At 47.3% G+C, this 27,297-nt stretch overlaps 1 protein-coding gene across 3 annotated transcripts in view; it reads right to left on the minus strand.

Moving 5' to 3' along the window:
• The window catches only part of MYLK (myosin light chain kinase), a 1,710,670-nt gene that overhangs the window by 861,599 nt on the left and 821,774 nt on the right, over window positions 1–27,297 (minus strand). For all 3 annotated transcript variants that reach the window (XM_086957081.1, XM_086957079.1, XM_086957080.1), the window contains exons 6-8: window positions 22,759–22,924; window positions 17,577–17,742; window positions 16,309–16,327 (exon numbers count right to left, since the gene is read on the minus strand). In XM_086957081.1, coding sequence (XP_086813207.1) covers window positions 16,309–16,327; window positions 17,577–17,742; window positions 22,759–22,924 — 351 coding nt within the window. The remainder of the gene's footprint in view (window positions 1–16,308; window positions 16,328–17,576; window positions 17,743–22,758; window positions 22,925–27,297) is intronic.

Genomic DNA, 27,297 nt, shown 5'->3' on the forward strand with positions numbered 1-27,297 from the left:
ATCTACTCTACACAACTGTGCTCTATGGCACTGCACTCTACGCCACTCCACTCTATGACACTGCACTCTACTCTATGCCAGTGTACTCTACCCAACTGTACTCTACTCTGCACCACTGCACTCCCTGCCACTGAACTCTACGCCACTGTACTCCACACTATATGCTAATGCACGCACTGCTATTCTGCATCACTGCACTTACACCATTGCACAAAGCATCACTTCAGTCTACATCACTGCTTTCTACACCACTCTACTCTGTGCCACTCCACACCACTGCATTCTACATCCCTGTACTGTATGCCACTGAACTCTATGTTACTGCACTCAATGCTACTATAATCTGCAACATTCTATGCCAATGCACTCTACACAAGTCTACTCTATTCTATGCCACTCCACATCACTCTACTCTATGTTACTGACCTCTATGCCACTGTACTCAAAGCCAGTGCACTTTACACAACTGCACTCTATGCCATTCTACTCTGCAACACTGCACTCTATGCCACTAAATTCTATACCACTCTACACTGCACCACTGCATTCTATACCAAAGCACTCCATGCCATTCAGCATCACTCCACTACACTCTGCAGCACTCCACTCTTTGCCACTGCACTATATTCTACTCTGCACCACTATGCCACTTCACTCTATGCCACTCTACACCACTGCAATCTACGCCACTGTATTCTGTGAAAGAAACTAATTACACCACTGCATTCTGCAATGCTGACAATGAATTCTACGCCGCTGCACTCTACACCAGTGTACCCTGCAACACTATGCCAATGCACTCCCACTCTACACCAGTCACCCTATCCTATCTAATGCCACTCCACGCAACTCCACTCTATGCCACCCCAGTACACGACACTCTCTGCTACTCCACTCTACTCCACTCTTTACCATTCTACTCTATGACACCCCACATCACTCTACTCTATTCCACTAACTTTTAGCCATGCTGAACAGCAACCATGCAGGTGTACAACATGGCTAAAACACATTGGCAAAACCAATAGCTCTTGCTTAAGCGAGACATATTGGATTTGCCAATGCTTGTTTTTTTTAAACTTTCAAGCATACAAGGGAGGAGGGTAGAGAAAGACCTTGGAGGGTGGGAGGGGTTGGGTGAAACCACAGGTGGAAGTAGGTGGTCGGGGTGAGGTTGACAAGCATGTAAAAAAAAAAGAGCACAGGGTCAAACAGCATGAGGGATGAGCGGATGGGGAAGCAATGGAAGGTGGTGAAAGGAGGGGTATTTTGGTGAAACCATGCGGAGGGGCAGGGGGAGAGGGTGGAGGAGGAAGACTGCAGATGCATGCACTCTCTTAAGAGTGCATGCCAGAAGCAAAAGAAAGGAGTGTTTTTGGCCAGGGGAATGACACTGGACACAGAAAACTGTTCTTGGTCCATGCTCCAGGACATGGATGAAGGCTCTGGAAGCCAGGAGGAGCTGCTGAGCAATAGGAAGACAGGAAAAAAGACTGGCACAGGAGCCAACTAATGAGAAGTAGAAGTAAGTATTAGGTGGAGTCTAAGTCCCTTTAACCTTTTTTTTCAATACAAGAGATTTCACAAGCACAGCGCAAGCTCTGTGCAGGAGAATGTTGATGCCAGTTACCTAACAATGGAGCCTGACAGGGGTTGGTTATGTGAAAGGGGCGGCCTGCAACAGCGCTGTTGCAGGGCCGCCCCTTTCACAAAACCAACCCCTGTCAGGGCGCCGCATCGAGTCACTCTGGTAAATGTTGTTGCCAGTTAACTAACAATGGGACCTGCAATACTTTGCTTCACCCTGCAGGCTGTCTTCACTTGGGGACGCTGCAGTACCATGCTGCAGCCTGCAGGTACCATGCTGCAGGCTGCAGGCCACGACAGCTCTTCTGAGGCTGTGGGCCTTTTCATTGATAAATGCTTCATTTTGACAGGCGCAGTAACCAGAGATGGCCACTAGGTGGTACTGCAGTGCAAGTTTTCTTCCAGGCGGGCAGGCTTGGCTGAAGCTGGCGATCGCGCTGGTCAAAGCTGCCTCACACAATATTCCCCGGTTAGTGGTTCTCCTTTAACATTGGAGGACATGCAGTCTGTGTCATATTTCTCTCTCTACCGCCTCTCTTCTCGACCGTTGCTAGATTTGGCCGCTGGCTCGCTTCTTCTTTGCCGGGGCAATAATGGATGGTGCAGGGCTGGGAGTACAGCCTCTCTCTCTCTCTCGGCCAGTCGGCATGCTGGCTCTCGGTAGGAGGGGTTTCAGAGGTAATTTCAGACGGCTGCGGCACTCTTCCCCACGCCATGGGGGTGTCATCGGTCCCTCACCAGGGCGCCCGCCATCCACCGCACGGTAGTATGTCCTCATGCTCAAAGTACTGGTGCTCTTGCGGGAGTCATCAGTAGTCAGTTCCGCAGGGTCTTGCACACGCCAGGCAGGCCTCTCCGCTGTCTGGTCGATTCAAATGCGGCACCCTACGCCGGTTACCGAGATGGCTGCGGGCAGCTAGAAGCTCCCTCAGCAGGTCGGAGCAGTATGGCACAGTGGTGTGTTTGTGGTGCTTACTATGGAAAGTGTATCTCCACTCACCAGGCCACAATACTAGTTCTCGGCACAGTGGCTCACAGCAGGCCGGAGAGGCGCCGCAGTTGTACCTCGACTGTCTGGCTAGGTCGCAGAGGTACTCCTCTGTTGTGGTGCTGGATGTTGCAGGCGGTGGAGGTCGCAGGACCGAGACACCTCGAGAGTGGCGCTGGCTGTGATGCTCCCTCTTCTTTCTCAGCTCTTCACAGCTGGCAGCAGAGGCAGGGGGTGCCCTGGACATGGGCTACTCCTCGCCCATGATGAACCACGTAAATGTAAATTGTAAATGTAAATTGATACTTGTATAGCGCACTACTCACCCGCAAGGGTCTCAAGGCGCTTGTACGAATACCACTGTGGAACCCGTCCTGGCTTTCCCTGTGAGGCCTCCACTCCTGGGCACCCCCAGGGTGAAGGCCAGGCATCCTTAGATTTGTGGGGGCCGTTGTGGAGATTAAGCAAGCTATTGCCCAGAGTTGCAGAGTGGGACTCCATGATTAGAATAGGCACCGAGGCGAGAATTATCAGGTCCGTGGAATTTTGAGCCCAAGACCCGCTGAGGCGGGGAATTGAACCCTGGTCCAGGGCTAGACCTCTGCATCAGGGTCTGCCGCTCTAACCATTGAGCCACACTTCTCTCGTAGTAGTCGTCAGCACACATGGGGAACGACCCCCTAGTCGCCATTGTTGTGTTTTGGGCCTAGGCCCTCATGCCGTGCAAAGGATCACACAGACAAAGTATATTGTACTGGCACTGGCACAGGGGACGTGCGCCCAGTCCCTTTTATTTGCAGGGTTACCTGACCGGTGACGCCTGTAATGGATGGGTGTAAAGTGTGGGGTGCAAACTGGCTGAACATTATAACTTTTCCTGCAGGACACTACAGACCCCACAGCCTAAGTTACGAAAGTCATAATGGAAGAGTTACATTGGGATTTCTTTAATTCAATATAGGCGGACATTGCCTTGTGCTTACCCATTACGATGAAGTCCAGGGCAGAGATGAAAGATACTTGGCCTGGTATGGGATGAGATGGGCCCGTTTTGGCCCGGTCTTCACTTGGGAAGAGCCTGGGTACATCATGCACTGCAAGAACAAACTGCACGCTATAAAACTCCTAAAACACCTCCTCCTCCATCCTGGTGAAAAAACATTGTTGGCCTTGGTGTCCTCTGCCTCAGGCAGTCCAATAGTATCTCATTCGTTCAATGTTTCTAGTCATTGTACAGGTTTGATGGCTATCACAGGTTTGGTTTGGTCAAACAACGCCTTTCTAAGTGCTACATAGAATCTCCTGTTCCACTAGTGGAAGGCCCAAAACACAGCCTGAATTTGCTAAGTGACAGAAAACCAAAGAATATGCAGTCTGGGCCACCCTCCTCTAGCTTTGCTACAGCATTTGGGCCATAGTCACCCTATTTGCAGAACTGTGAATACCCTAGAAGACACCAGGAGCTAAATTCCTGTCTACTGTACAGTTAATCTTTGGTAATTTATGCTCTAATTTTCCATCAGCTAAGTTTCCACATGGGGCTCTGCACTGAGCGGGCTCCTGGCAGATGGGCATGTGCTTCTTACACTGGTCTCTAGCTCCCATGACAACTGTGAGGGTATCCTCACAGAGAATGTCTATTACAAGTCCCCAAGAACTGACACCACTGCTCTAAGGCTCTTGAAAGAGCTCCTCTAAAAGGCATGATCTAAGCATCAGTCTCCAGGTGGTAGCCTCTGGGGCTCGGCTCAGTTTGCATAGGCTTTTCTTTGCAAGATATGCCTTGAAGATTGACTCAAGTCTGTAGAGAGACCACCTCCATAGTTCTGCCTGCTCATTAATCAGTTTACAGTTTTCGGTAGTATGAGGATTCTGTGCTACTGACTACAGGCTAGATGTACCAAATAGGAATAGAGATGACTTAATTGCGATTTTTTGCGAATCGCAATTAGGGAAATGGCTATTCCTTATGTATGAAAACTCTGAGTTTCATTTCGCGATTTGGAGTAAGTTGCAAATAGACTTACCTCATGCATATTAATGAGGTAGGTGGCAATATGTGACCCACTACGATTTGTTGCCATTAACAAAGATGGTGGCATGCTGGGGTCACCAGACCACCATGTCTGTGATTGATTTTAAATAAATCAATCTATTTTTTTTTAACACAACCCTTTTTAGGTCGAGCCTGCCAATGCGCTTGCGCATTGAGCTTGCAAGAGATATTGGGGCTTAACCAGAGCTTAACCATCGGGCGATTCCATGCAGTGCCTGTGAAAAGCACGTGCACATCAAAGCCACCAGCCTCCCTCCCACAGGCATCTGAAGCTTTTCCCCAGCGTGCGCTCTGCCTCAGGCATTTCTCCTCCCCTAATTATTCACTGCCCACGGCCTGTGACTCGCGTTTATTGTCATGTCTGTAGTTTTTAATGTATTTATTTATTTGGTATTCTTGGTATTGCGAACAATTGTCACATTTCAAAGACATATTCATCCCACAATATTTACATCATCAATTTGAAGAATTATCAGATCCAGTTCTGGCCCCTTCTTTTTCACATCAATGATCTGCTGTCTCGGTCTATTGATCAATTAAAAGGAACCAGGACCACAACTTCTAGAATGCAAAGAACTCTTAAAAGAAAATCCTGGACCACAGCATTGCGCTCTTGATAGCAAGGCGAAATCTATGGACTTAAAGAAAGGTAGGAAAATGAACTTGCACCACTTGGGTCGTATATCCTCAAACTTGCTGCAAACTTGTGACCGAAGAGCTCCTTCCACATCAAAAAACGTTTCTAATTTCATCTGCGTCACCTTTTTTTTCTTCAATTTAACACTGACAAACGTGTAGTGTTGCAAAATTACTCCATGTCACGGCGTCCCCACTTGTATAGTCTCGGAATGCCATTTTATTGTCATCGAATGCCTTAGTCCGTAAAGACTATTTCAACCGCACCAAAACTACATTTCCCAGAAAGCAGTGGTACCCAAACAGAAGAACCTCCAAGAACGGAAATTTCGAGTCTTTGTGACATGGAGAAGTTTGGTATTACCCAGAGCCCCAGGGGATTTCAGGTGCTTGCTTGCCCAAGGGATACAGTGGCACTTAAATACCTACAATCGCATAATGCAAACCAAACTCTCTGCCCCCAAACAGCCAGGGAGCTGAGAGCTTTGCTCCTCCCAGCTTCTGCGAGAGGAGGAGGGGAGGGGGCAAAGGCCTGGCTGCTACCTGCTGACCCGACAGATAGGCCCTCTCTGATGTAAATGTAATTATAAAATTTAGCCCGCTCCCATTGGACATACTTTCAACATCTGCACCTCCTTAATTCCCCTCCCCGGGCGCTGCCACCTCGGGTGTGCAGAGCCTGACCTGCACTTTATCTGACTGCGATTGAGCTGCTAGTTGCCGAGCCCGGGAGATCATTAGATTTGAGGGCCATCTGCCGGAATTTCATTATTCCACAACTGTTTGCTTTTTTCCCCTTCCGTCCCACTTGCTCCCTGCCCTCCCAGTCCCCGCCCCCCAGTCTTTATTCACCAGGCCCCTACATCGCTAGAACTCTGTCTCTTTGGCTTTGCATGCAAATGTCCTGCTAATGGCAGCAGCTCCCCCGGGGCCTCCGTGATGCCTTGTATTTCTACTGTGTTACGAAGGGTAGCCTGTTGATAGTTTATAATTCACTTCCGGACCTATGATCACGTGTCTACAACCCGGAACACAGTGATCCGTCGTGAGGGTTCCTTGGTATACTCGCCTCAAGGTAAGACTCTCAGCGTCCTGGTCTTTTTAACTGTTGTTACCTTAATCATTGACATAGAACCTGACACAAGGACTAATATACTATTGATCTGCTTTTCAGATCAACCGCATCCCTGGAATAATCCGTTCCAACGTTTAAACCCCCTCACTGCACCCCGCTATACTGACTTTAATTTTCTCCGGTAAATTTTTCAATTATACCAGCAGTTTATCTCTTGCTATGTTCCAATTCTGACCTATTTCCCTGACAGCAATTATTGTTTTTTGTCCTCTCGCAGTTTGTCCACAGTGACCTTTTCTGATGTGACATAATTCTTTAGTCACGGATCGAGAACCGATTCAATATGTGCAGTATGTTCCTTCTCACCGCACGTTCGGTGAGCATTTCCTCAACTCAGTTGCACCCTTCTTCACTCGCGTTTTGGTCAGGGTGTAATTGAATGATCGAATTGTATGTCCTATCTGATGACAGACATACATTCTCATAGACACTCTGTTTTCTCCCTTATATCGCCGAATACGTTCTAACTACCCGAGTTACCCTGATTTTCCCAAGCCCAGTCGGGTTGGAATTATCACCGGCTGAGCAGTAAGCTCCAGGGTTGTTTTCTCCTTTCTCAAATCTTGATATCACTTCCCTTTATCTTCTTTTTCTCTTTCCCTACATTCCCTCTTTCCTATGCACAGCCTCTCCGTGCACTCACCCCTCAATAGACCTTCATTTCTACGGTCACTGACTACTTTATGCCCACCCACTGGATAATTTGTCCTCACTACCTTGCATCTGTGTTTTCCATTTCTTTTCTTAGACAGTCCAGACATTCTTCGTCTTTATACAGGTACAAACAGAACAGTCAGATTCTTTATGAGCACAATGGTTTTTGTCTTGCACATCCTACCCAACACCAACGCAAGGCCCAGAGTTAGTCTCACTCTTGCACTAAGGCCCATTTCAACGCTACTTTTATTGAATTATGTGCACATCAAGTATATCATCACTTGCCGTCACCAATATTGTATGTGCATCCTACGCATGAAATTTTCTCCACTATATGGTGTTGTCGATATGTTAGAATACCCGAGTTACCCTGATTTTTCCAAGCCCAGCCAAGTTGGAATTATCACTGACTGAGCGACATTCCAGACATTCGTCTATTTACAGCCCTGAGGAAATCATGGAACTATTTTCCACATGCGACGAAACACGCGTCGGCTGGTTTTTCTTCTGATCATTGACTTTTAAGAGAAATTAAAAGACTGAACATTTCGCAACATCTTCGAAGATATTCCCTTCCTTTGATGTTTAATATACTGTAGTGCTTGTATATTTTTACTTACTGTGTAAACCTACTATTTATGTGTGCCTAGGTCATTGTTTGACCATACTCTCAGCCTCTTTTAGTTTAAACGCCATCGGGATGAAATTGAGATGGTTTTAGTGCCTGACATCTTTTCCTTCGCTTGTGCCTAGTTTGGTTATCCGAATGCACTTCAATGTGTTTGTGTGTGCGCGTGTCACCTCCCAAAAAGCGTACTCTCAGCCTTTTTCAGTTAAAACCTTTTCCTGGATGAAATGGAGGTGTTTTTAATGCATGTTATCTTTTAATTTGACTCTGGCGTCTAATTGGGTTATCCGAGTGCACTTTAACGTGTTTGTGCGTGCGCGCATCTGAGCAGTCTGATGAAAGCAGGTTGTCACATTTACAATGCAATGGGTCTCGCATTTGCGAGAGTTTATCCTATTAGCATTGTAAATGGCAATGCCTTTTATTTATTTGTTTCAAAAACAAGCACATTAATAAAAGGCATTAATCTACAATGCCAATAGCTCAAACTCTAATAAACGCGAGACCTATTGCATTGCAAATGCTTGTTCCTTAAGTTGGCCCTAAGTTTCTGTCAGTTGTCAAATTAGACAAAAAGATGGTTTCAGGGGGCGTGGCCAAGATGGCGACGGAGTGAGACGCACCTTGCGGTCCCTCCGGCGCCGACTCCAGTAAAGCTTCGAATTGCACCCCCGGAACCGTGCCTTACCCGGCGGTTCCGATTGCTCAGAGGAACCGGTGCCTGGGGGCAGACTCCTGGCGGTTGCGCTCGCTCCTCGGAGCGGTCTGGACGGAGAGACGCGCTGCTGAGACGGTGGCGGGAGAAGGCCTGGTGGACACCGGACTGGAGTAGGCGAGGACGCCGAACCGGAAGTGCAGGCCGGCGGAAGGCGAGGCGAGGTGGAGGCTGGCTCCGCTGACAGGCGTGGAGCCCGGGATGGACGGCGGAGCTGTCGAGGAGCGGTTTCCCCTCCGTTTCCCCCCCTCCCTTGAGGTGTTGAGCAGAGCGGAGCCCTGGTTGCCGAGGGCGTGCCAGGGCAGAGCACGGGTCGGCGGAGCTGAGCACGGCCCGGAGGAGCAGAGGAGTGGCTGAGTAGGCGGAGGTGAGCGCACTGAAGGGGTCGGAAAGGGCACGGACTCCCGATTCGGTGAGCGGAGGGGGCCCCCAGAGAGCGGCGGACCTAGCGCGGGGGTGGAACCTCGCTCTGGCTGGGCTGTGGAGGCGGGAAGAGCCGGCGGGAGCGGTGTAACCCATCCAGCGGGGCAATCCTCTTAGCGGGCCCGTGGCGGACTGCGGCCACGGGTGGTCTTCGCGTGCAGGGCGCCAGGGACCGGCTGAATCTGCTGCCGTGGTGGAGCCGCCGCGACGACCCTGCTGAAGCAGAGAGGGCACGGGCATTTGGATCCGCCGCTGCGGCCTAGACTCGAGTGTGGTTCAGGCCAGAGGCGCTGTGAGGGGCTACGCACTTGGCGCCAACGGACGGGAGGTCCGGCGGAGGCCCGGACTCGCGAGGTTCTCTCTCATTGCTTGGGCCCTTACGCACTGACGAGCGGTGAACTGGACGGGGCTACCGAAGGCCTGGGAGTGACGGCAGAGTGAGGTGCAGGCCCGCTGCGACGGCCCCAGCGCCTTGGAGACAGACACGGAGTGGCCGGGCATTGAGGGGGACGCACGTGGAGGCCCGGACCGGGTGCACCACTGGGCAGACATTGCCTGGCTTTGAGGACCTCGAACGGGTTGGGGAAACTCACACGACCGCCAGCAGGGAGATACCCCGGAGCCTTGGGGTCCCAAGATGGCGGGCAATCCGAGGAGAGGGAAGAATGGCAAGGATGGCCTAACCAGGGGTTCCCAGCTCCCGCCGTCCCCGGGGGCGAGTTCCTCGTCCGCCTCGAAGGATGATGAGGCTCCGGCCACCAAAGCATTTATGGCTGAGCTTTTTGCATCAATAAAGGAAGACATTTCCGAACTGCGGTCCCAGCTCGCATCAGACCTTAAGGAGGTGAGGAGGGACCTCGATGGAGTCGGCGAGAGGGTGGCCACCCTAGAGGACCATGATCTTAATATGGCAAATGATGTGCATCAGTTGCAACAAGATGTGCTGCGCCTCACGGAACAAAATCTGGACCTGCAGGCCCATGCGGAGGACCTGGAGAACCGCTCCAGGCGGAACATCCGCATCAAGTCGGTGCCATGGGACGGGGAGTCTGGCGACCTGAGGGGCTATGTCCTGGCGCTGTTCCAACAGCTATTGGGCGACAAAGACGTTGACGACATCAAGATGGACAGGGCCCATAGGGTTGGTCTTCCTAGGCGTGGGGGGGGCCTCCGCCGGACATTCTAGTCCACGATTTTCAGTTGAAGGAGCGCATTCTGAAGAAGGCACGGGAGGCTCCGTCTATCCTGTTTCGTGGTCATCATCCGCAACTGTACCAGGACCTGGCAGCTACCACTCTGCTGAAGCGTCGCGAGTTCCGACCTGTGACTGCTTTTTTGAGGGAGCGCAACATCGCCTATTCCTGGGGTCACCCATTCCGCATCATATTTCGGTGGCACAATAGGCTTGAACAGATCAGATCCCTTCAGGTGGCAAAGGATCTCCTGGGCATCGATGAACCGGAAGCCTCGTCTGGCAATGGGAGCCCTTCTACGAGGGGACGGCGAAGGTCCCCCTCCTGGCAGAGAGTGGGTGGGGAGGAGGGGAGGAGGATGCCTGACAGAACCACCAGCTTGCAAGAAAGAGACGACGCGGTGGCCTCGGTTGCCTCTGTCACACTGTCTGCCTCTCAGCTTGGTTCCAGGGCGGCTTGAGTTGTGGAGGGTGATCTGACTGGCACCAGAGGGACGCATCCATGCAGGTACTGTGGGTTCATTTGTACTTTGTGGGAAGACACCCCGGTATGAGGTCTTTGGGGAGCACCGGCTGGTGTCTCCTCTCCGGCTCCTGGAGGATTTTCTTGGACCTTCTGAACTGTCTTCCTTGAGGGGGGGATTGGTCCTTCCTTCTTGTGTGGTGGGGTTGGTACAATGTTGTGTTTGGGTTTTTCCGGGGGGGGGGAGGGCCTTGGGGGGGACGGTTTGGGGTGTTGAGGGGGGGGCAGTGGTGGTGACGGGGACGTGTTGTGGAATGTATTGCGTGAATGTGTGACGGTGGCTGGGATGTACTGTTGGTGGGGGAGGTGCGTGACAGTTTTGCAGTTGGCTCGGTGTTGGGGCTGCGGGGGGGCGGCTGGGGTCCGTTCTCTGTACTGCCTGTGGCCGGGGGACCTCCTGGCGGGGGAGGGGGGTCTACCAAGGAGTCTATAGATGGTTCCTGTTTCTTGCTTTAGTATGCCTGTTAGCTTAGGGACTTGGAACGTTAAGGGGCTGAATTCCCCGCAGAAAAGGCAGAAGGTGTGGAAATATATAACTGATCACCAATTGGATGTAGTGGGGCTTCAAGAGACTCACCTGGCACGCAAAGATGAGCTGCGCCTTAAGCATAAGGCTTATCCCCTAATATATAGATCCTCTGCCTCGACGAAGCATCGAGGGGTGGCCCTCCTCTTCCGCGCTGCGCTGCACTTTCAACCAGTTGCAATACGCACGGACAAAGATGGCCGCTGGCTGATGGTGAAGGGGTTTGTACAGGGGAGGATGTGTACTTTCGTTGTGGTGTACCTCCCCAATGCTGGTCAAAACAAGTTCTTGCATAGTTTGCTGCACAAAGTGGGTGACTTTGTTGAAGGGCACTTGTTCCTCATGGGTGACTTTAACTTGGTGTGGGATGGGGCGGTAGATTGCTCAGGCGCTCACAGGGCTGATACGGGAGTGTTCTCTACCTTGTCACAGCAGATGGTTACGGAGCTGGGCCTGGTTGTTGGGTGGCGTTTTTTCCATCCAACATCAAGGGATTACACATTTTTCTCTCATGTGCACCACTCCTACTCACGATTGGACCATATATTTCTTGGCCAGGCTCTTAGAGGTGATGTCCTTGACTCTACCATTCTACCGCTTTCAGTTTCTGACCACAGCTTGCTGGTGCTTACCTTGCGATGGTCCTCGACCGGCGACGGTCAACGGAAATGGTACTTCCCGGCTTCAGTAATCCGGGACGATACCTCTAATAAGGCACTGCGGTCGGCTATAAGGGAGTTCTTTGAACTCAATCCGGCGTCCGATACCTCAATCTCCAACACCTGGGATGCCTTTAAGGCGTCCGTCAGGGGCACGTGCTTGGGCCTCAATGCGCAACTCAACCGGTTGCGGCGCAAGGAGCGGGAAGACCTGGAGGCTGAGCTGTCCTCTCTCGAGCAGGCGCATAAACTCAACCCCTCGAGGGTGACCCTTCGGCCGCTGACGGCGGTACGGGGGAAACTGAGAGCGCATTATAACAGAGCTGAATTCACCCTGCTGAGGTTGGGCCGACAGTCCTACTCTTGTGGAAACAAGGTGGGAAGGCACCTGGCCCGTCAACTACGCGACAGGAGGGAACGTGAATACATCGGGGGGGGTTCACGACGCGGCGGGAGTATTACAACACCGGGACGAAGCGAAGGCGGCCATTTTTGGCCGCTTTTACTCGGACCTCTACGCGGGGGACGGGCTGGACGCGGCTGCCCAGAAGGAGTATCTGGGGCGCTTGCCCCTCCCCCAGGTATCAAGGGAATGGAACGAGCTGCTGGGGGCCCCGATTACCAGGGAGGAGGTGCTCGATGCCATTAAGAACTTGAAGCTTCACAAGGCTCCTGGTCCGGACGGCTACACCGCCATTTTCTATAAATCATACGCTTCCGAACTGTGTGATTTCTTGGTGACCCTTTTTAACGGCATGGCCATGTCCGGCTCTTCTGCTGGCTCCCTGGCGGAGGCGGTGATTACAGTTTTGCCAAAGCCAGGGAAGGATCCCGCCCAATGCGCCTCCTTCCGCCCGATAGCGCTTCTTAATATAGACGCCAAACTATACTTGGCGATCCTGGCGCATAGGCTGCAGGACCTAATGCCGGCAATCATACACCCGAATCAATCTGGCTTCATCAAAGGGCGCCAGACTCACGACAATACGCTTAGGGTGGTGCATCTGATTGAAAAGGCAGACAGATTCCGTATACCGGCGGTACTGGTGGGACTGGACACCGAGAAGGCCTTCGATAGGGTTGACTGGGGTTTCTTGTTCAATACGATGACGGCCTTCGGCTTCTTGGAGACGTTCATCACCATGGTGAGGGCTAATTTCTGCAGTCCCCGATCACGGGTAGCGGTGAATGGCCATATGTCAGCGTTCTTTCCACACACGCGAGGCACTAGACAGGGGTGCCCCCTGTCTCCCCTCTTGTTCGCGCTGAGCATCGAACCACTGGCTGTAGCGGTACGTGAGCATGAAGGGATCCGAGGCCTGCCATTCACGGGGGAGCAGCATAAGATCGCGCTCTTCGCGGACGATGTTTTATTCTCAATAACAGACCCGGAACACTCGCTGCCATGCATTAGGGAGGTCTTATTGGAATTCGAGGAGGTGGCAGGCTTCAAGGTCAACTACGGCAAGTCGTATATCCTGAATCTTACCCTCTCGCAGGCCGAGATGGATCGGGTGCGACCGCTGACTCCGCTGGCTTGGGCCACTGGTTCAATTGTCTACCTGGGGGTCCATCTGACTCCAACTGTGGGCGGACTATTCCCGGCCAACTTTCCGTCCTTGTTGGCGAAATCCCGGGCGGAACTGGATAGGTGGAAACCTAAATTTTTGTCCTGGCTGGGTAGAATCCATGCCGTTAAGATGGTTCTCCTCCCCAAATATTTGTATTTATTCCAAGCACTGCCTATCCCCCTGGACGGCGACTTTTTCCGGCGGCTCAAGACTCAAATATTGCGATTCGTGTGGCAAGGGGGTCAGGCCCGTTTTTCCTTTGGGGTCTTACGCCGACCGAAGTCCGAGGGTGGAGTTGGGCTCCCTGACCTGCAGCTATATTACAAAGCTGCACAGCTGAGAGTGTTGGTGGAGTGGTCGCAGCAAACATCCGAAAAACACTGGGTGCATATGGACCGGAGTGTGGCTGGCAGGTCGATATGGGACTTAGCCTGGATATCGAAAAAGGACCGCCCCCTCAACGCATATATTAGCACCCCTACGAGCACGACATTGAAGGTTTGGGACACTAGCCGCGGACGACCACTGGACTACATTCCCCTCGCCCTTCACGCCCTTGCACTTTAACCCGGCCTTCCCGCCGGCGCTTCATGAGGGGTCTTTTGAGGTGTGGAGAGAGGGGGGCTGCCGAGCCTTGACCCATCTGTTTCATGGCCAGGACACCCTCACTTTTGCTAACTGTATGAGGGACTATGGGGTCCCCCGGACTGAGCAATTCCGTCATGTTCAGCTGCTTCACTGGGCCACGTCACCTGGGGTGTTGGAAGCGGCTACGAGACCGCCGACACCATTTGAGGCCTTTATATTACGGACGTCTGCCATGAAGGGGGCCATCTCCTTTCTATACCAGCTATTGCTTAAATCGACAATGGCGCCTCGGCCTCGTTATATGGGGCAATGGGAAGAGATGCTGGGGAGGGATATCTCGTATACGGAGTGGTCGGCGCTCTGGCGGGACCTGACTACATTTAATCACTCTGTGCATTTGAGGGAGGCTCACCTCAAGACGGTCATGCAATGGTATATGTGCCCGACCAGGCTCCACCACATTTACCCGGCCACTTCCGATAAGTGCTGGAGGGGCTGCAGACTACTGGGGGACTTCCGCCACATCTGGTGGGATTGCCCGGTGATCCGACCATACTGGGAGGAAATTCTCTCGCACATCAGGGAGATACTTGCTTATCCCATTGAGGACTCTATGGCTTGTGTCCTGTTAGGATTGCGTGATCCTGGACTTGAATATCAGACCAGGGCGGATAAAAAGATCTTGTGGCTGTGTCTCGGTGCAGCTAAGCTCACGCTGGCCGCGGCCTGGAAAAGGAAAGAAGCCCCGGCGATCTCTTTGTGGCACGCGCGACTCTGGAGGTTGCTCAGTATGGAAAGAGTGGCGGACATCTTCCTTGGCCAATTCAAGAATTTCCGGTTTCAGTGGAGCCCCTTGGTTAATTTCCTCTCTAAGGGGTTGCCTTCAGCTGTGTGTCCTGCGTCCTTGCGGTCGCTACACCTTTTCCAAGTATAGTATGGTTGCGGAGTGTATGTTGGAGTGTATGGCGTCACCACCCTGGGGGGGGAGGGAGGTGGGAGTTTAATGTTCTGGTTCTCTGGGCTGTGGAGGTACGATTACTAGGGTGCATAGCCTGCTTGTCTGGATATGCAGGATCGGGGACCGGCCTCTTGATATATTGGCTATCCTTGCTGTACTGGCCCTACTGAATGGCTTTTCAAAGTCTTTTGCACTGCTGTTTTGGAATGTATGATGCTTCGCTTTCGGACTGGAAATGCCTATATTGTATTGGGACTCTACTGCTATATGACATCTGATTTTGACCCGGTCTTGAGTAATGTGCGGCGCCTCCGCAGCCCTTTGTTTGTTTTCCTCTGTAAATCAAAATAAAAATTTTACAAAAAAAAAGATGGTTTCATGAGCAAAGATATTGTGGCCGGAATATCGACCCTTCAAATCCCTATGATAGGAGGCCTGAGAATGGGGAGGAACCTGTACAATTGCTCACTTTGCCCAGGCATTAAAATGTCTCTGAATACCGCGCCTGGAATAGGAGGATGTCTGGTGCCACAGTGCGCAGACTGCAATATGCAACCTCTGCCCTCACTGGCATCGGACATCATGCACTACCTGTGGTGCACAGGGCAGATTGGGGGGCACGAGAGCGGGGACAGGGAGCAGAAGAGTCTTGTTCGTGGAAGGACCAGATAGGCCATGTGAGCAGGGGGCACCGGAGGCTAGGGGTGGAGGTAAGGGAGGAGTCACAGGGCAGCAGGTGGTTGATGGGAAGAGTTGGGGGTGACGAGACAGAGATCAACACAGAGAGGGCGACCAGGGGGAAGAGGGAAGTGATAGTGCAGTGGAGAGTGGGAAGCAGCAGTGAGAGCCAAGGGCCAGCAGAGACATCAGGAGGCACAATATGTGATGCGGGCCACAGGAACAGCTTCAGTGCATTTACAAGGCAGGCAGCATAGTTTACACCTCTTCTGCCTGTTGGCCTGTTGCTCGTCCACTTTTTATCAGCTAAGCAGCAGATCAGCATCAATAAAGAAAGGATTAGTCTATTTTTTCAAACTTCAATTTTTGTAGACACTTGTGTAAAAATTGTGCGATCTTTACAAAAGTGCCTATTTTGGAATTCTTTGCAAATCATAACATCGCGATATCCTAGGGGGTTCTGACATAGTCAACCCATTCTATGTTTAATTTCACAGAGACTCAAATAAAGGACAAATGCCTGGTGCGGTGGGAGGGGTACATCAGTGGTTGATAAGCATGGTCAAGGAAACAAAAATAGAGCAGATTTAAATGATGGATATTTATGACGGTAAAAAATTGCTTCATTGTTGCACCCATTGTACACTTGTACATCTTGTAATGCTTCATTTATAAACTAAAAACTCATGACAAAGAGACTACACTTTTTTTCCCAATACCCACTAATCTCAAGATAAAATCCATGGCTTATAAGATTAAAAGAATCAGCACATAGAGGGTACACATACCTGTCTGTCGTATCTGAACCTAAAAGAAGATAAACAGAAATCAAAGTAAATAATGAATTCAGAATTCGAAATAAATAGCATTAACCTACTCACATACCCCAAACCTTTCACAGTGAGAGATCTGATCTAAAACATCCTGGTACCAAGTTTGTACATTCTTGAAGAAGAAAAGTGATTCAATGACAAATTTATGGTATACAACCTTTACAACGAATCTTTTACCACGCACTACCATTACAACGCAGTCATTACAACGCAAACCATTACAACGCATTGCGCTGGGGGGCGCTCTAGGATAGGGAATAAGTTTAATTTACTATCCAACACCTTCCCTAGTGTCCACGGGGACTGGAGTTGGAATAGTAAATTAAACTATTCACTATCCAGCGCCCCAAAGCGCTATGCGTTGTAATGGTATGCGTTGTAAAAACCACGTTGTAATGGTATGCGAGGTAAAAGTATGCCTTGTAACGTCATACATCCCAAAGTTACATGCATGTGATTGCCTCGTGAGATAATATGACAGTAAAAATTAAGTTCACAAGGAATTTGAGAAAATACTCTGTAAATTGCCATTTTCTTGAAATTTGTATATGTATGCTTTGATTGAACACACTTTAGAATTGCATTTCATGGCTCAGTTAACATTCTCGGGCACCATGTCAGTACATTCATAAATATTGTTGAAGATTTGTATAACCTGTCCATGGGAACCTACTTCCCTTCTTGGTTCTTCCTATGAATAACCACTAGGCAGGTGGAAGAAATCCTTAATTTCATTGTGTTTGAATTTACATTGAAGACAATGAAGTGGCTCAGGGACACTAATGGCTGGTATACCCTTTCTTCTCCAAAATCCCAAAGGTTGGCTCCTTGTTTCTCCCTTTTTAATTTAGAAAATTCTACACTTAGTGGCTGAAATAATAGTTGTTTAGCCCTTCTGCGTTGGGCTATACCGGTTGTTAGAAGATTAAAATAATAATTTGGTTAATCTGTATTGATTGCATTGCTTTCAACTGTGGGACCAGTGTTTCTGGTTTAAGTACAAAGCCATATGACAACGCCTATGAATAGGTGGTAGTGTCCATATTAGATGGCTAGTCCGTGGTCTATTATGGTAGCACCTTAGGGCTGCATGACATTGTGAGGCTGCAGGTGGGCATGGGAGGCAGTACTAATGCATAAAGGCTGCATCTGGGAATAAGGGCTGGACATATGCATATGACGGCATAGCTGGCCTATTGGTGACGTCAGCACTTGTTATTTACCTTGAACGATAAGCTCTGTAGACAAGGAGGCTTTTCCTGAGGTGTTCTTTACCACGCACGTGTACGTTCCAGCATCAGCCAGACGAACATCTTGAATTTCCAGAACGTGCAAACCAGACTTCTCAACCATGTTGAAACGATCACTCTGCTGCAACTGGACATCGCCCTGAAGCAAAAGTTACAAAATGCAGTTTATAGAAACAGCTCCTTATTCAAGCAGTGCCGCAACAAAACCGCCTGGAGGTGTATAATCCACTGAATGAGTGCAACAAAAGACTTGCTTCGTTTTTACCCGCAAGGCAGGCACTCAATCGTATCAATCATATGAATGAATGAATGAATGACATTGTTAGGCGCGCACAGTAGGGTAATCTGGGGGAGTCACAGAGGAACCAAATGCGAGAAAATAACTACCACACCATTAACTCACCAAATTATTAAACAAATAGCTAAATCCATGGAAGCAGATAAGGCACTACTTCCTTTACAGTTCGATCGGAGTTTTAGTTTTTTTATACGTTTATATTGGTCAGCCTTTCGGATCCTCTTTCTTTATTTTACTTTCTGATGACACTTCCTTATTTCCTGTGAGGTCAATGGTATAGACAACGAGTGTTGCCTGTTTCGCTGGTGTGTTCACAGAGGGTTCATTTGAGAGGAACAGCTGGTAGTATTCGCGAAATTGCTGGCACTGGCAAGCCTTTATTTTATCAGGCAACCAAGATTTTGTTTTAAAAGCCAACTCTGCCTCAATGGGCCTCTAATGAGTACAGATTATGCTGTAAGGCAGTGACAGTGTGGGAGACCCAAATAACAGAAAATCGACATATCAGAATTAATCTAACACATCAGAAATAGAGTTACAGATGAAAAGAAAGCCACGACAAGCTAGCTTTGTTCCGACTTGATGTTTGTCAACAAACCGACTTGATGTTTCAGTACCCGTTGCTGACTTGAGGAAAACATGACATATGTTAACGTCCTTGAAATTAAGGGGCATCTGAAGGTGAGCCATGCAAAGCAGGTACTGATTGGCGCTTTGTATAAATTCATCCGTGATAATGTAATAGTCAACGAGGGACTGTGTTATACGACTCAGCCGCTAGATGTCAGTGTTGGCTTACTAAAAGGCAGACCGGTTCAGAAGCAAAGGATTATTGAGGATTCAATATATAGGGCCCGATGTAGGTCGCCCAATACCGGTCAGTAACGCGACCGACCGGTATTTGGCTTTTGACATGTAGGTGGCTCGGAATTTACAGAATCGGTATATTTACAGATTCGGTAAATTTACCGCTTCAGTATTTTTCCGAATCGGTAAATATACCGATTCTGTAAATCTATATGTAGGTGGCACAGTTTGCAGTGCCACAGGCCCTTAGGAATTCTTAATTTACCACCCAATACTATTGGGTGGTAAATTAAGAATTTCTGTGTACATGCACATCTGTGCATGTACACCTGTGCCATAAGGGCATGTATGTGTGTCACATGGCACACAAGCCCGAAACAGGGGTGCAACAGGGTGTCAAAGTGACACCCTGTCCCCCTTAGCAATTCGATATTTTACAGATTCTGAAAAATACCGAATCGGTATTTGCCAATGATTCCTATGGGCTTCAAGGCCCATAGGAATCAATGGCAACTACCGATTCGGTAATTACCGAAACTTACCGATTCGGTATTGAATTCGGTAAAAATACCCACATCCCGATTGCCAGTTCTTAAATACCGAATCGATATGATTCGATATTTAAGAATCGGTAATCTGGGATTACCTACATCGGGCCCATAGTCTTTTACTTCCAACCTATGTCAGGACTATAGCGAGTTGGCGGAGGTTTTGAATCGGGAAGGGAGCAAACCTTTAAAATGGTAGATTGTTAAGCAATGTAGACCCTCTCTTAAGTAAGTGACACTAAAAACCTAAACAGAGCAAACTTTATAATTGGTGGGGGAATCCCGAAAGGAGGAGCTAGAGCGGGAGAGACAGAGTGGTAGTTTGAGAGAGTGACTCCGTTTTTCACTACACAGTGAACGGAGAATCTCAAAGTATGTGAAGATGCTAGACATAATCAACTGTAACCAAAGCCCCTCCTCCTTCTACCCTTCCCTGACTTTCCAACTCTTCCTCTAGTTAGTAAACTAAAGCCAAGAGAGAGATTGGAGCAGTTTCACTGTGTCCCTGCAGGGGCGCTGCAGTTCATAAATCCTTCCTTCAGCTTCTTACTGTAGGTTTGTAAGTAAGAGTCCCACCTACATGCATAAGAGATAAAGACTCCTGTTCAGAGTTTATGAAGGCTGAGGTGTAGTGTTTGGAGAAGATCACATCAGCTGTCATTCTGCTGGCATATCTCTAGTCACTCTACATCCATGCATGATGAAAACATGTTGCTACAATGCCCTACAATACATCAATCAGGGTGAGAAGTGCTATCTTTGTAGAATAAAACCATTCCTAAAACCAGTAACAGAGTTTACATTGGCTGAGAAAGGCAACTGTTGCCACATATAGTTTATTTTTTATATAGAATCTGAGGTGGACTTTTTTCTCCATCACCTTCTGACTCAAGGCAACACTTGCACTGTGCAACCTAGCTGAAAAAAGGTATTTAAAGTGACTACCACAGAAAAGGAAGACTATACTTTAAATACGCATGATGGGAAGTCGGACACGGAAAGGGTAAGTCATCTTGTCAGAGTTCTTGTGCAGTTGACAGAATGAATGAGACCCACTCAGATTCTAGGAGAATTCTAGAATTGATGCTTGTTCAGAAGTTTTAATGAAACTTGTAAGACAACTAAAGCAGCAAAATTAAGATTGCCAGTACTCTCTTGCTGGATTGTGCTCAAAAGGTCCTCATTTTGAAGCCTTGTGGCACTAGTTTTAGTAGAAAAAAATTCAGGAGACTTTTGGCTTTATGTGGTATGGAAAATCCTACACTTTTTGGAGTAGGAACGGACTGTAGCATTTCCTCCATCAAGTTATCTAGTATGGCGGAGAAAATGTTGCCAGTGAATCCTACTCTGGATTTAGCACTTTCTTCACTAATTACCGGAGTTCACACCACCAACTTTTTCCAGTGCTAGCCATCATTAAAAAAAATATTTTGCCCTGTACTGTTGCACACCAAATACATTAGCCCTGATTACGAGTGGGTCGGAATTATACATTTGAAGCTATTTTAACACATACAATAATTATGTGTTAAATAACTCAACCCTTGTTAAACTTTGTCAGGTCAAATTTACAGAAATTTAACGTTGAAAAAGCATACGGTATTAACTGTTTAATGAAACGTTTTGCACGTTAAACGCAAAAATGTGCATGCCATTACCCACAAACTCGTAATAGGTGTTATTTAGCACACCCAATAAATAATGTACCCTGTGCTATCGTTATTTATCAGGTGCATTAAATAGCACCTACATTAATTACATTAATTTCAGTAGGGAAAAAGCTATGGGGGACAAAAAGGATCTAAATATTTACCTGTCATTGCAGATAATACGGCGTGCTTCTTTCAACAGAAGCAAATGAAACCCTGCAAGTTTGGATCAGCATTGGAGAGTATAATTTTTGGTGGTCATTTCTCACTGATGGAAGTGTCTTCCATCCATCCTTCGATCTCAGAAAGATGAAGGTGAGACAAGTCTGTTCTTCTAGACAAAGCCTATACACCTTTTTATTCTTCATACTTTCATGTATTTTCCACTTTAGTTCAGATACGCTCCACTTAATTTAAAAAGTGAAAAGTCCACTAAACACCAATAAAGACTCCTCCAAAGTTATTCAATACTTTAATTTAAAAGTTGTATAAAATAGGCATTGGTAAAGCCAGTAAGTCTGACTAGTTAGGGAAGTGTTTGGTAATCATTCAGAGACTTTATATTTTGCCTCCACCCCCCATAATTAAGCAACATTTTCTGCTATGACAGCGTGGAAGCTGGTAGTGAGGACGATTGATGAAGATAATTTGTACAGAGCAAAGCACTGCGTAGTGGATACTTTTGAGAAATGGTCAGTATTTTCATTGCATCTGCAAGATAGTCTATATGCCTGCACATCTTTAGTTTGAGAACAAAAAAGCCCTAAATACAACAACGTTAACACTTGGCGCTCATTTGTAAATCACAAAGTTAAAACAGTTGCTAATATTTGCAAATTTGGGCAGTTTTAAACTTGTAAGACACGCTGTGTGTGGTTTGCAAGCTATGGGACACTGCATGCATTTGACCTTGCTGCAAACAATGTGATAATTCAGTAGTAATAACTGGCCCACCAGACCATAAAGCAGGGCCACAAACATAAAAAACAGCCCATCACTGACCTGTCAGACCATCCCTCCTGTCACTGAAAAAATGCACTATAAACCAGCCCCACCATGATCTTGACAGCAAAATAAAAATAAAAATAGCACTATGTATTCATAACAGGTTTAGGCATCAAAAGAGCAAGAACATTTACCCAAAAAGTCATAAATCAGCAACCAGCAAAAGAAGTCCATCAAAGAACACACATCGGGTCTTAATTAAAAAGCTACATTTCCCATATGCACTAAAAAGATTAGTTCATGGTCCCAGCACCAAAGCCTGACGGTAACACAAATGGAACAATTTAAATATCCTCAAAATCCCAGGACCTTGATAAGCAGCCCATTTAATCATAAACAAACATGAACGACAATAGATGAAGGGGCTGACCTAAAGTCTACTCTCTGTACTTCTTACTTGACGCTTTTGAATAATTGGTAAAATGAAGGAATTCCAAAACCTAAGCCGGCCTATAGCCAGATCTACAATAATGAAATACGTGTGGTTGCCTTGACCCTATGATCCACGGTGGCTGGAGACCCTTCTACTTATATGTGCACACATATGATATTTCTACAGACAGGAAGCTATACTGAATCAATGGGGACAAGATTACTTTCTTAAAAAACACAGTATGCAATTAAAGGAGGAGGAATATGGACACAAGGGTGGTTTGATCAGTGTTTACAGGCAGTCTAAAGCAAGGTAATCAGAATTTGTATCTGACCCTCTCACACACAGACTTCAGCAGACATGAGATGTGGAACACGTGTAGCATTGACGAGCTCATGGAAGGGATTCTCAACCATCTATTCAATGTCACTCTGGATTGCTATGACTTTGTAATTCATCTGTGAGATTTACTTACCATAAACCAGTTTACTTGAGGGGGTGGCCGGCCGGTTATTTTACAGGAGAACTTTCCCATTTGTCCTTCTTTGACAATCACTTTACTGGGCTTGGTGACAAACTTTGGTGGACTTTCACCCCAAATGCCTGCCTTGTTATCCACCGTTGGACCCAAAGGTCGCCCTCTAGAACACAAGCATGAAAGCAACTTAAAATATGACAGTATTCAAATTATAGCTATTATGTCTTGCATTTAAAATGTATCAATTTACAGTTCACCAACTGAAGAACATCAATATAAAGTGATGCATCAAAAAAGCACGTTGTAGCAAACAATGGACATACAATTACACCTTATTTCCTTTTTTTATTTTGTATTTTGTATTTGCCAAATGAAAAAAATACAAAGCAAAAATTAAGTCGACACCTGCCTCCCCACCCCCTCCACCACATCCCCAAGCAATATACATAGAGTTAGGCACTTGAAGTCAAACACAAAACAAAACCGGATGAAAACCAGCGGTCACAATTTACAAAACAATTTACAAAACCAGTTTCTGCAAATAAAGTACATATAACTAAGAATTTCCAACAAGAGAAAAAAAGTGTAAAAAAAGAGAGAAAAAGAAAAACCAAAACAAATTTGACAAACGGTAAAGAACGTACCTTTCAAGGAGCCCTGCTTCTATAGCTGGTTTAGCCACAATGTAAGAGTATCCCATATAATTAGACCTTTTATTTTCCCCGTATGCCTTTCTTTGCATAGATGGCATGTCGAGACCAATGGGGCCAACCAGTGGAAAACAGTGGGGGATTTATATTGATCCAAACAGAAGCTAAACAGATACGAAAAACTGTCACAGCAACAAAATTAAATGCTCCACCCCTTTTCCGACTAACCTTGTCTTGAATCCCCAATAGAATAGTCGTTGGGGTTAATTCGACATCAGTAGAAAGAACTTTCCCATGAAAATCCTGTATTTTAGCGAGGAGAGGAATAAGCTTTGGGCATGTGGCAAACATGTGCATTGAGTCTGCCCCGTACTCCGAGCATCTAGGACACATTGTCCCTTTCCCAGTCACCCATTTTGCAACCTGGCTCGGTGTGATATACAAGAAGAAAGCAGTTTAAAAAAATTGCGCCTGTAATTTAGTTGATAACAAATCCTCTTGGGCAGATCTTAGAGCGCAGTAAAAGATTTTATGGGGGATCTCCAATTTGCAATGCCACTTGCCGGCTAGCTTAAGAAGATCATCAGGCATTCGGCTGTTCAGTGCTGAGGAAATTGTTCCTATCCGAGGTAATGGAGAGGCTTTTTGCTTGTCGAAAAGATCTAGCTGCCCAAATCCTATGGTACCCCCGGCCTTTTGGGTCAAGAAATCTCTTATAGCAATGTCCTTAAAGGTAACTTGGTCCCGTAGTTTGAATTGGGTTTTTAGATGGATAAATTACTTAATTCCATCAGTGGTGATCAAATCACCAAATTTTTTGATTCCCGCATTGTGCCAATCCTGTAGATAACAGCTTCGGAAAATATCCGGCAAGTTGGGATTAAAAAAAAAGGGAGAATAATAATTCAGATGACCTAGTCCGTACATCTTACGAATGTTGGAAAACACCTTGAAAACACCACCCAAGGTCTTAAACCTGACAGGTTTGTAATAGCCTTAGGTCACTTGATGCCAAAGGCATCCGCGTACCTCCTCCCCAAGCAGTAATAAAAAGGGAGTCGGAAGCCCTGTGTTTGGAATAGAGGAGTGTTCTCATAGTAAATCCAGACTGTTCTACAAAATTGAGGCCCAATAATATAGTCTCATCTTGGGGAGTGCCCTTCCACCCCTCTCCCTGGGTATGGAAAGTGTCTTGAAGGCTTATCTAGGCTGAGAATATGCCCATATAAATTGTGAGAAGAGTTGTTCAAATCTTAAAAGCATGGTCCTATTGAACTCTAAGGGGATGGCCCTGAAAAAGTAAAGTAGCTTTGGGAAATAAGTAATCTTGATGACATTGCCTTGTCCCACTATAGTCAGATGCCAGTTGTTAATCCGATTGAGCGCTCTCTTGGTATCAACTGCAAGTGGGATTAGATTTTCAGCCATGATCAAATCAGTGTTTACAGCAACGGTCAATCGCAAGTATTTGGCTTTAGGAACTACTCGACTATCTACCCATTTGGTTTTATCTTTTAAAATAATCTGGGTTTTATTTTTGTTGAGGGCATACCCCGAGTTTTTTCAAAACTCTTGAGCCTCCTCCTCCACCAGATTCCGAAATAGCGCTTTCGGGATCTGGGGTAGTAATAGACAGATCATCAGCATCAGCCATCATTTTAGTGTCCCACCCAAATCTACTCACTGGCATGATTGCATGAATATTTTCTATTTTTTTAATCAATGGGTCGATGTAAAGAGCAAAGAGCAATGGAGAGCAAGGACACCTTCGCCGGGTACCCAGTGAGATTGGAAATTGTTCTGTTAATTTACCATTTATTAATACACTGGCTGTAAGTTTAATATAAAGAGATTAAATTGCTTGAATTAGATTTGGCCCATAGCATATCTTCTTCATTATGTCCCATAAAAACTGCCAGGAGACCCGATCGAATGCTTTTTCTGCATCCAATAAAGTTAACGCCATCGGGTCTCCTACTGTCTGAGCTGCATCGAACAAGGTTATGACCCTTCGTATGTGTTCGGTGGTGCCCTTCCTAGGGATAAACCTGTGCTGCCAAATGGACACCAGGGGTTCAATCCTCAAGGAGATTCTTATTCCCAAGATTTTAGAAAAGATCTTTGAATCACAGTTTATAAGAGTGATTGGTCTGTACAAGCTTATTTCGAGCAGGGAATTAAACTTTTTTGGAAAAATTATAATTTTGGCAAGGGACCAGGAGGGAGGAGAGAGCTCCCCATTGAAAATAGAGGCTACCAATAAGGTAAAGTTGTCCTTTTTTTGGGGAGAAAAGATCTTGTAAAACTCAAGTGTAGCATGAGCAAGATGGAGTCAGCATGAGCCCATGTCACTCAGCTGCTCTCCCTGTTCCGATTGGTTTTGGCTGTGCAGACTGTCGCAGGATGCGTGGAGAGAGCCGACCCATATCATCTGGGATTGGCTTCGCTATCCAGCTCCAGTTCGTCGAGGCCAGGCCGGGCTTTGCTTGTGAACGCAGGGCGTTTGGTCTTTCTGGCACGCTCGGGAGGCTGACACACTGCCGATCTTCTGGACGTGTAGTGGTTTTGGCGGTTCCTACACTCTCCCTCGACCTGTCGATACGGTGAAGGAAAAAGGGAAAGCTCAGCGCGAATTGGATGATGACCATCAGGGGCACCAAATCCAGTAGAGGCGGTAAGGCAAGAGCGGCCCAAACTAGCCCTGCCTGTGGGGATGCCGGAATGACTGATAACCCCTCTAAAGAGAAACAGGAGGTTCCTAAGAAGCCTGCAGGGAGAGGGGGGTGCTCTGAAAGAGAGCACCAGACAACAGCTCTCTGTAGCAAAGCTTTTCTCTGGAGTTAAGGCACTTAATAACAGTGACAGCTTGCCTGATCTTATATATCCACCCCCCCCCCCCCCTGGCAGGACCAAGGGATCTTAACCTCCTGCAGTGGACAGATAGCTCAGGGGCAAAATGCTATACAACTCAAACTATGGAAACAGCACCCCCCAGTGGCAAAACGGACAGCGCAGACATTAACTTTCAATTCATTATAGAAAGCAATGAGGATCTAGGGGGATTAGGAGACCTAACTACCTTTGATGTGACTGGTCTCACACCAGCTCTAGCTGCCCCAAGTCTGTCAGAGGGTGTGCTTAAACTGCCCTTGGTTGGTACTTACAATTACATGTGTAATTTGGAAGCTAATACGGGCCCTTTAGCCCCGTGGACCCCGGGACCACCTGGTGAAAATATTTATTCAGTTTCGGATTGCTTTGGCTTGACCACAGAGGGGGGTAGCTCTGTCTTTAGCGAAGACAATAGCTCTGGATCTCCTAAAGATACTGGAACTGTGCAGCGCAGAAAGAAAACATGAAGCAAAACCTGAAGGCGCAGCCAGATAAAGTGGGATTATTCCAACTCAGAGATATCCTACCCCCTTGACTAGGACGCCACTCAGACGGCATTCTGGGAGAAGTCAAAACCTGCACCAGATGCCTCAGTAACAACCGGGGGGATGTTTAAATGTGCCTTCAAGGGATTTATTCAGTTGAATGATTAGTTTATTTTAAGCTAACATTTGGGAGCAAGATGGAAGATGTGCGAGCTAATTGATTTCTTTCAACTCGTCATTTCTTTTAGGCAATTTCTTGTAAACGGGTACAACTCCATTTAAGAGCGAACAATCATATGGAGTAAATCTCAAAGAGGTGTATAGAACAGACAAAACAGGTGTATATATGAAAGTACTAAATTTTATATTAGAATTTTTCAGGGTACTTGTATACAATACATACAATGAAGCAAGAAGGTAATTATTATGCACTTGAAAACCTTCACTGTAACAATTGCAACACTTTTCTTAAAATAAACCACAAATCAATATCAAAGAAAAAAGTGTAC

Source organism: Lissotriton vulgaris, chromosome 2_1 (genome assembly GCF_964263255.1).
Source record: "Lissotriton vulgaris chromosome 2_1, aLisVul1.2, whole genome shotgun sequence".
Classification (NCBI taxonomy): domain Eukaryota; kingdom Metazoa; phylum Chordata; class Amphibia; order Caudata; family Salamandridae; genus Lissotriton; species Lissotriton vulgaris.